Source organism: Misgurnus anguillicaudatus, chromosome 21 (assembly GCF_027580225.2).
Source record: "Misgurnus anguillicaudatus chromosome 21, ASM2758022v2, whole genome shotgun sequence".
Lineage (NCBI taxonomy): Eukaryota > Metazoa > Chordata > Actinopteri > Cypriniformes > Cobitidae > Misgurnus > Misgurnus anguillicaudatus.
Genome location: NC_073357.2, coordinates 28,585,104 through 28,595,564, shown reverse-complemented (window position 1 = coordinate 28,595,564; position 10,461 = coordinate 28,585,104). Strand labels below are relative to the sequence as shown.

The following is a 10,461-nucleotide window of genomic DNA, read 5'->3' as shown; positions in this document are numbered from 1 at the left end:
TACATTATATCTGTTATACTAAGACCAATTCTCTGTGTTGATTAATGCGATTTCTTATCATTTTGCACGTCAACACATCTGGCATACAGCATATTGTATATATATGCAATGCAATATTTATCACTAGATTTATTTGCTGTCATATCTTTAAAACAAACAAGCAATAACGAACAGTGTGCCTAATGGATATGCGTGCATTTACAGTAACAGTGCGATTATGTGGCTTGGAAAAATTGATGTAATTAGACATGCTGAAGAAAGAATTGGTGCGCGTGAGCGTCCATCCACGCACGCGCACTAGAAGGCCCTGGTTCCCTAAAACTGTGTCTTGTTTACCTTCAGCACCTGTCTTGTAACCTTCCAGTCTCCTTTGGTTTTCGGCCACTAAATTTAAACTTCGTCCAAACACGCGTTTTCATTGAGTCCTGCTTTAATAATTAAATCTGTATTATGATGTTAAACGTTATCGCATTTCTCATTGCTTTTATGTCACGTTTAAACGGTTCGTTTTTTATTTGTTTACTGTATTTTAATTGCTTAATCACACAGTTGCTGCGAAAGACATCGTGTGGATGCATTTACTGTATGATTAACCTGTAGACTCTGCAGGTACGTTTCTTAGTCGCACTGTCTTAATTAATTGTGACATGTAATGCTAAAATTCTGTTTTAGATTAATTACTACTTCGTCGTCTGGGGGACTGTTGGATTAAAATAAAGTGGTTGTAATCGGGATAATAATAGCGTCTCTACAGTTGGCTACAGGACAGCGCGAACCCAAGTGTATATGTTGGCACGCGTAAAGAGCCACTGAGCGCGCTCGTGAAATATTAGACGGACGGACCACGAAACGGAAAATTCCTCTGTGCCACTCATCAAAAAGACAGTTTTGAAATATCACATGATAGGCACAATAAATTGAAAGTGTCATTTTTGTTTTGAATGTATCCAGACAACAGCCCGCTTCCCTTGACATTTCCCTCATTAAGCGTCTATGTAAACATGTTTACTCCAAGCGACGCAGCGCGTATCTATATTAGATCATTTTAAGGTTGCTTTAATAGAGTTTGAGAGGAAAAAGAAAAACAGTGCTGGGGAAAGTAATTGCAGTCAGGGCACTACAAGGCAGCAGACAGAGTGTAAGAGAAATGAGAGAGGATGGGTAGTGCAGGCTCATAATTTCCATGGCAACAGAGTTCAAAAAGAGACAGATTGCTGGCAATGATTCTGACAAATGCAGAGAAAGACTAGATAAGCTTAATGCGTTCTCGCTACTGTGATAAAGCTATGACAAGGGCCGATCCTGTCTCACACAGAAGCATTTCTGGAAGACTGAAAGAGATGTGAGTGAATAATAAAATGATGGTGTGCACAACGATGTGTTATCCCAGGCTGAAAGGCAAACCCCTCAGTGAACTTCACCCATGGATTCCAGGATCTAATTTGAGTTCAGACAGTCTCTCCCCCTCTGCTTTTCCCCAGTGCTTGCAGCTGCCCTTGCCCCCCATTTCCGGCAAGCAGCTGTCTTTGAAGATAATAATAAATCTATTGATAGGCTGTGGGACTGATCAATTGCATTGCAGTCCCTCAAGCCTAGTTTTCCTATTGATTCCAATATTACCTAATAAGCAGAGCAATTTAATGCCAGTTATTTTGATTATTATGTGCTCCTTTAACATGCACATGTTATGGGTTCAATTCCCAGGGAACACATGTATAATATAATTGTAAAATGTTTACATGAGTTACTTTGGTTAAAAGTGTCTGCCAAATGCATATTTTTAGATGATAATATCTTATATGGTTTTGATCCAAGGACCCTTAGTACTTTTGGGTACACGTATTTAATGCTTTGTGTAGAATATATATATATATATATATATATATATATATATATATATATATATATATATATATATATATATATATATATATATGTCAAAGAAAGGGTTGAATGGAAAGCGAGACAGATGGACAAATGGAGAGAAGTGACACCCTCAAAAATAGAACCCCACATGAGCGAAGGAGGCAAGGGGAACAGAAATAGCCTCATTTAAACAGACACACAGCTGCAGTCGAATGCATGTGCTCCCTGACTGTGCCCCCAGAACTAATCCAACCATCATGGCAACCGGGCAACATGTGAAACATAAACATTCACGTCAAAAGCATTTGTGGGTCCTTGAAGTAAGTGTAATCTACTATCACAGCCCATCAGGACAAGGTTAATAATGTTGAATAATATCTGTTTTTTTTTTGTGGGTGGGCATGACCAGCACAATTTATAACTAAGCGAATAACAAATTGTAGGGTTGCCTGTTATGGTCACGGCTGTCTTGGGCAAAAGTTTGGACTTGTTTTACAACTCAGCCTTTCTTGGACTTCGATTATCGCCTGAACTAATTTTTGTGTTTTATTCGCAGATCAAACTGAGCTTAGCTCACAGTGAGATTGCAATATTTTTCTAAGCAAATAAGGCATCATGAAGACTTCAGACATTTTTCTTCTGCCCTCGGTGCTTCTCCTGTTCCTTTTTAAATGCTGCCTAGCGCAAAGTGAATCTGACCTCATAGTAACAACAAGGTTGGGCCGTGTGCAAGGTGTACGCTTACCTGTTCCAGACCGGAATCATGTGGTTGCTTTCTTGGGGATCCCATATGCCGAACCTCCTCTCGGGAAGAGGCGCTTTAAGCAAGCAGAGCCGAAAAAGCCATGGAATGATGTGTTTGAGGCAAAAGACTACCCTAATGCCTGCTATCAGTACATAGACACGTCTTACCCAGGCTTTCCAGGCACTGAGATGTGGAACCCCAACAGAATGATGAGCGAGGACTGCCTTTATATCAATGTGTGGGTGCCTCCTTCCCCTAGGCCACAAAACCTCACAGTGATGGTCTGGATATATGGTGGTGGCTTCTCTAGTGGTTCCTCCTCTCTTGACGTTTACGATGGCCGGTACTTGGCATACACTGAAAAGGTAGTGGTTGTATCTATGAACTATCGTGTTGGCCCTTTGGGATTCCTTGCACTTAATGGCTCATCAGAAGCACCGGGAAACATTGGTCTTTTTGACCAGAGAATGGCCCTCCAGTGGGTACAAGATAACATTCACTTTTTTGGAGGTAACCCCAAACAGGTGACCATTTTTGGAGAAAGTGCCGGAGGAGCCTCAGTAGGCTTGCATGTTCTGTCACCAGACAGTCGCCCATACTTTACACGTGCCATATTGCAGAGCGGAGTTCCTAACACCCCCTGGGCTACTATTAGCTACGATGAGGCCCGTCGGAGGACCACCTTGCTGGGCAAGCTGGTTGGCTGCAGTGAGGGTAATGACACTGAGCTGATTGACTGCCTGAGAAACAAACATCCACAAGAACTAATTGATCAGGAGTGGCAAGTGCTCCCATACAGCAGCCTATTCCGCTATTCCTTTGTACCTGTCGTAGACGGTGTGTTCCTCCCTGACACCCCAGAGGCCATGGTCAACGCAGGAAACTTCAAAAACACTCAGATCCTGTTGGGTGTAAATCAGGATGAAGGATCTTATTTCTTGATTTATGGCTCACCAGGATTCAGTAAAGACAACGAGAGTTTGATATCACGAGAAGACTTCCTTGAAGGTGTGAAGATGGGCGTTCCTCATGCTAATGAAATCGGATTGGAAGCCGTTATACTTCAGTATACAGACTGGATGGATGAGAACAACCCTATAAAGAATCGAGATGCCATGGATGATATTGTAGGAGATCAAAATGTTATCTGTCCTTTACTGACCTTTGCAAAGTCATATGCCCAGCACACAGCTGTCCATATCCAACCAGGAGCAGTCCCAGGGACCCCGGGCTGGGGAAACTCTGGATCAACAGGCTATAACAGTGGCAACTCTCATGGTAAGGCCAATACTTGGTAAAGAATGAGAGCAGTGTACTTCTGTTATTATTACTAGCCTGGGTAAAATTATTTCTAGTTAACTTCAAAGTTGTGGTGTTATCATAATGGTTAAAGATTTGGATGATTATTGAAGCATCAAGGCAAAACATGTCTCCATTAAGGCCACAGCTACATACTGCTTTAAGATAGGGAGGCTAGAATATTCATTTTAGTCATGTGTAGCAGTGTTGTTTTCGTCAACGATGACGATAACCAAATGATTTCGTTGACGCACATATTTTTTATGACGCTAACGCGACGATGACTAGCTAAAAATGTCTCTAAGGTGACGAAAACATGACGAGACGCTTTCGAGTTTTCGTTGACGAAACGAGACGGAACGAAAATGATTATAAGTCTGAGGTTCATAATGCATGTCATTTACTGCCTATTTTGCGTGAAATCAGTCTGTTTTTAGCTCAAAAATATCAGCAATGCTGCCGCTTTCTATCCTTGTTTTGGGTCAACACAGTCTCGCTCACGCCCACCACCCGGCTGCCGCCATGCCGCGCACGTGCACAAGATTTCAAACAACAACACACCTGCGGCTGTGGCGAGTTCGAAGGACCGTAGCGGTGACGCCACTAAACGGAAACGACGAGATGATTTATGGACATACTTTTAGTATAATCCATCAGACAGAAAAACGGAATGCATATTGGGAGACGACGGTAAATGTGGCCACAAACTAGGTGGGAAGAATACCACCAATCTCAAGCGGCACCTGAAGGCTCATCACGCTAATATTTTTTAAAGGTAACTTACAAGTCACGCTGTTAACATATCATATAAATTCAATTTTACTCGACAATCGGCTTGTGACACATTTCATGGTAAGCTTAAGGTTTTACATGTATCTGCTTGTCAAACCTAAGCCCATTTCCAATACTTTTTGTGGTGTATTTAAATAAGGCAAGGCACGCGTTTCTCAACTTTATAAGCGAGGTCTCAGCGTAACACACAAACTCAACATGATGGTATATTAGGCTAAACTTTTTTCTTCATAACTTTTTGTTATGACATGCGCAGAAGGCACCCCGACTAAAACAACGGCAAGCCCTCAGGGACAACCTTAATTCACATTTTAATTGTATTAAATACACCACACTTTTTAACCTAAATTCATTGGTTAAAAAATACTTTTTTTACTAAAATTGACTTAAACTTGACTAAAACCTTTTTGCGTTTTCGTCGACTAAAACTTGACTAAAACCTTTTTGCGTTTTTGTCGACTAAAACTTGACTAAAACTATAAATTTTACAAGTGACTAAAACTAAAAGCATTTTCGTCCAAAAGACTAAGACTAAAACGAAAACTAAAAGGGTTGCCAAAAACAACACTGGTGTGTAGTATGAGACTGAAAACCAACGAACCAATTAAATTAAATAAAACCAACTGCTTTAATGTACCCAGGCAACTTCGGGCAAATTTAGATTTGCTCTGCAAGTAGTCTGACAAAGAGGCCATTCAAGCCCATTTCTAATCCGTCGAAATGGCGGCACCAATCAGAAACGTTGGGGCGGGCTTTACACGATGACGACAGCACAGTGAAGCAGATTTTGTACATTACAAAGATGGATGCCGCCGTGGAACCTCACTCATTCGAATCAGCTATCGCGTCTGTTTTAAGCAATTTAAACTTTTCTTTTTCGTTAAAACTCGAGTAAAGAACAACACTAGAAGCCTTCATATAAAAAATTTTTATCACTGTCTTACCGACCGGATCTGGCAAAAGTCTTATATAGCTCTGCATACGTCATCTCCTTCATTGCTCTGATTGGTTTTAGGTCTATCCAACTGCGCCCAAAGTCATTTGAGCGACGTCCATTGGTGACGCCCCTTTGGAAATGATTTGTCTATGAAGCTTTGCCGGACCATAACTCTGTTACTACTGAGAATGGTCTGGTTTTAACCAGCCTAGCTTTAATGTGATTCTGCAGCAAATAATATATAAACCTTTATGCATCCACAAATATTGGTAACAGTTTCAAGTCAACAGCCGATGGAATAAACAAAAGACAGTAAAACAAAATTACAAACTGATTAATTTTCTATATGCCGCCTTCTTGTCCTTAGGATCTGTGTACCTTTACTTGTTCGACCATCGAGCCTCAAACCTGGCCTGGCCCGAGTGGATGGGAGTAATGCATGGTTACGAGATCGAGTTTGTGTTTGGCCTGCCTTTAGAAAAAAAGCTAAATTACACAGCGGAAGAAGAGAAACTCAGTCGACGTATGATGAAATACTGGGCCAATTTTGCACGCACTGGTAAGAGATGTTAAGGGGTTTGGTCATCATAGCAAAATTGTTGAATTTATTAGTTCTGCAGTGTGCAATGACTTAGTAAAATTTCCATGTTTTCTTTTTTTCTAGTAATCCTAACATGAACACTGATGGCACCATAGACAGTCGAAGGAGATGGCCTCAGTTTACAGTTACAGAGCAAAAGTATGTAGGTTTGAATACAGAGCCAATGAAGGTGTACAAGGGACTAAGAACACAGGTTTGTGCTCTGTGGACCCGATTTCTGCCCAGACTGCTTAACATCACAGGTAATAAACCCATCTTTGACAGTATAGTCCTCTGACTTTATTATTACACAGGAATTACACAGGCTTATAGTTTGAAAGTGAGAAACTGCAGACTTGTGTTTTATGGGTGGATTATTAAAATTTACTGCTGTTTAGAAGCTTTACAACAGAAGATTAAATCATACAAAAACTTCATGTTAAGTTCTGTTTGTATGCCTTGTGACACTTTTAAGTTGGAATTAACAAAAGTCAGATTTCTCAATGACAGAATGTTTGTGAGCAGTTGGTTATTTTAATTATTAACTATTAGTTTTTGTTTGCTTTGTGTGTTGGATAAAAGGTGAACATACAGTACTGGCCACAATCTTAAACAATCCAATTCAAGGAACGCTCTGAATATATTGTGTTGTGGTAAACATCACTGTCAGAAATAAAGGTACAAAAGCCGCCACTGCGACAGCACCCCTCAAAATGGTCCTGATATGTACCATTTAAGTACAGATATGTACCTTTGAGGTTCTAACATGCACCTTTTATGTACAAAAATGTACTTTTTGAAGGGGTACTGCCCCAGTGACAGCGTTTGTGCCTTTATTTCTGACATTTGAAAGCAAAGAGCATTGTGCAAGCCTGACATAAAATTTAAAATGACAAATTCTCTCGTGTGGGCCTTCTGCCAGTGCTTTGTTGAATAGCTGGGATTTTTTAGAGAGTTTGGTACTACTGTGTAGTTAAATGGATTATTTAGCTTATGCAGCTCATTGTACTTTATATTCTCAAATCTTACGTTTATCCTCGGATATCTTTACTGTTATTTTCTAACTCCATTTTCTTGCCCTTTTATTCAATCTCATGTTGGTTGTTTTTTTCTGCTCTTACCCAGACAACATTGATGATGTTGAGCGACAGTGGAAAGTGGAGTTCCAGCGCTGGAGCTCTTACATGATGCACTGGAAGAGCCAGTTCGACCATTACAGCAAGCAGGAGCGCTGTACAGATCTCTAGATTATTCTGACATAAATGTTTAAGAGCGCAAATCAAAGAAGCGAAGATTGATGACCATATTCCTTAAAATTCTCCTTTCAAAATGGCAATAGTTGCCACAGCTCCACAAAACCTTCTCTTTCGTTACTATCTTTAAGTAGGCATGAGAATGAATCTGTGAATGTTGCACTTACCTGTTTTGTGCATAGTTTTATTTTCCTCTCTATGTAGTTTATTGTTCTTCTCACAATTATATTACATGTATATACCGTTTATACACACACAAGCTGCTATGACAGATTAAGTGCTATGGTCATCAAATATATCAGAAAAAAATGTTATATTTGCGATATTACCTCTGAAAAGTGAGTCTCTACGTCTATATTTTCCACTGGAACCTCTCATTTACTCCGGTCCTCAGGATTCCACATTTTTTTAGATTCGTTTTTCCTACGTTCTTGCAGGCTTCAATTATGGCTGCTTCACCGTGTGTCTATCTGTCCATTAATCTCCATTCTGCATCCACCATATCCGTTCAGCATTTCGTGTAGTCCTTTGTCATGTGAACTTGTCTGCTGTCTCTGGGCTAATTCAACACAGCCAGTTTTGCAGACATCAGAAGGTGTTTAATTTCATGTATGCTGGCTAAACTTACTGACTTATGTTTCTGTGTGGGCAAGTGTGTGTGAATATACGAAATTGTAAACTTGTTTTAATTTCGATTGATACACACATTGCATGCATTGTAGTGCCCACGGCATGACTATTTTTTTATGTACGTATGCTTGTGTGTGTGAGAGAGAGTATGTTTACCATATATCCACTGCATAGGTCAGTATATGTGTTGATATGTATAATACCACTCCTCTGCTTTGTTCCGACTTCATATGGGCATTGTACGTTTTATTCTAGAAAGAAAAAGAGCATGGTTAGTATGAGTAATGTTGTCTGTGTGCCAAGGGGTCAATATCATTTTTTACCTCTGCAGTCTCCCTCTCTTGATGGGAAAGGATTCTCATTACGATAATGGAGGGAGAGTAATTTACTTAGTGCTCATTTGAAATGACAGCCCGCTGTGTCAGCTATACCCCCAGCCCCACCTTCACCCTCTTTTGATGCAGTGGGAGGATGATAACGGAAAACGCAGGCAAAGTAAAGATGTGAAGGCAAAAAATACAGGGTTACAAAAGCCACTCCTGTTACATGTTCTATATTTATTTTTATCTTTTTTTATTTAAATTATTTGCATGTTTGCATCAAGTGAAGTTGGCTTATATATTTGCATCAAAAATCATGTTTTTAGTGTGCATACATCAAAGAAAATATTTTATTTGTGTGTATTTATTACAGTTGTGGAACTGCATACATATATTTGCCTGTAAATCTGGATCAAACATTATTTTGTATTTTACAGTGTGAATGTATCATCTGTTCTCATATACACGGTCCCAGTTTGCATTTCATGTTTATTATTTACCTGCTGAATTTGTAAATGTCTGTTTATGCCCGTCAGCCTGTTTTTACCAAATCTATAATGCAGTGTATTCGTGCAGTACTATTTATCAACCGTTTTGGTGACACGGTGAAAGGGATCTGAGTCTCTTGTTTGTTATGTGAGACGATGTGTTGAACGGGTCTTTGATCACTCAAACAATAGGCTGTCATTAAGCATTCAGCCTTTGAATATGACTGGAATAATGTTGTTTACTTAAAACATGTCATTTAAAATAAAATATCTATACTAGCTATAGGAAATGGCATGCGAGAAAATAACATTATGTTAAGGACAGCTGCTTTTGCACTTCTTGTCAAGTTAAAAGCCCACATATCTTATCCACTTCATGAAATCCACTTGTGCATGCCCCAGACCCCTCCTTTTCCTCTGTGTTCTGTGGTTTAAAATGACTGTTATCCTCTCTGACAATATCAGTGCTTATGTCTATTGTTAATGTTACAGTTTATAGCTATACAAATATTATGATAGCCCAGAGAGATATATTGATGTTAGCAATAACAAAATACACTTGTAAATGAATATAGTTATTTGAATGCATTGATGCTGTAATGTAATTGTCTTGATTGATTAACAAAAAAAATTAAACAAAAAAATTGACAACATTGATCATCAAAGCAATATAGAGTGCCATATGCTATCTTACAGATATTTTTAATGTGTGATCACTTTTGTTTGTCTGCATTTCTTTAACTTTAAACATGTCATTGCCATAAAGTCATTTTAGGCTAATTATTATTTGTCAAATGTTGCCAACAAGGATATCTGCCTTTTAATTACATTTCAAAATATGTCTCCTACAAATCCATACAGTTGTGTCACAGTTGTATTCTGTTCTTCTACATAGATGTTATAATAACACTAATTGTTGTTCTTGTTATTTATTTTTTAATTATTTGGTCCAGATATTGCTGTCAAATTAGTGCCAAACATGTAAATTGACAGCATCGTGCAAATCTTCTGCATGGTGTTAAATGTCATATCTGCCATCTCTGGGCACCATATCAGAAGCTGTCAATGCAACATCAATAAACAGTTAAAAATCAAATTTGATTGTGTGGTTTTTCATTTAAAGTACAAAAAAGCATCACCAGAGGGCAGCATACCCCAATATAAAGGTCGTTTTGTACTTGTATAAGGTATACATTAGTAAATGTTAAACAAAAACATAGGTAGAGAAACATTTTAGAGAACAAATGCATTGTGGTCAAATTTAATATCGTGCATTTACAATATCGTTTTCTAAATCATAAGTTATTGCTAAAAAGGCAGCAATGTAGTGATAGAGGTTATTTAATTTAAAACAATTCTCTAGAAAACCGAAAGCAGCAGGATTTACTCTGTGACGATGAATAGTAACAGTACAATTTCATATTTACATGGATAAGAATGAGGAAAATAAAAATTAATAAAAAATTGCAAAAGTAGAAATAAATTGCGCATTTTGAACGCAGCATTGAATGTTTTGAGTGACTCACTGGTTTTAACCAATACCGTCCGACG

At 38.7% G+C, this 10,461-nt stretch overlaps 1 protein-coding gene across 1 annotated transcript; it reads left to right on the top strand.

Annotated features, from left to right (window-relative positions):
- The first annotated feature begins 245 nt into the window (after window positions 1-245).
- ache (acetylcholinesterase (Yt blood group)) lies at window positions 246-10,009 on the top strand. The gene is made up of 5 exons (XM_073859994.1): window positions 246-609; window positions 2,423-3,889; window positions 6,007-6,202; window positions 6,307-6,482; window positions 7,345-10,009. The coding sequence occupies exons 2-5, from the start codon at window positions 2,482-2,484 to the stop codon at window positions 7,464-7,466; spliced, it is 1,902 nt and encodes a 633-aa protein (XP_073716095.1). The 5' UTR covers window positions 246-609; window positions 2,423-2,481; the 3' UTR covers window positions 7,467-10,009.
- Window positions 10,010-10,461: the final 452 nt, after the last annotated feature.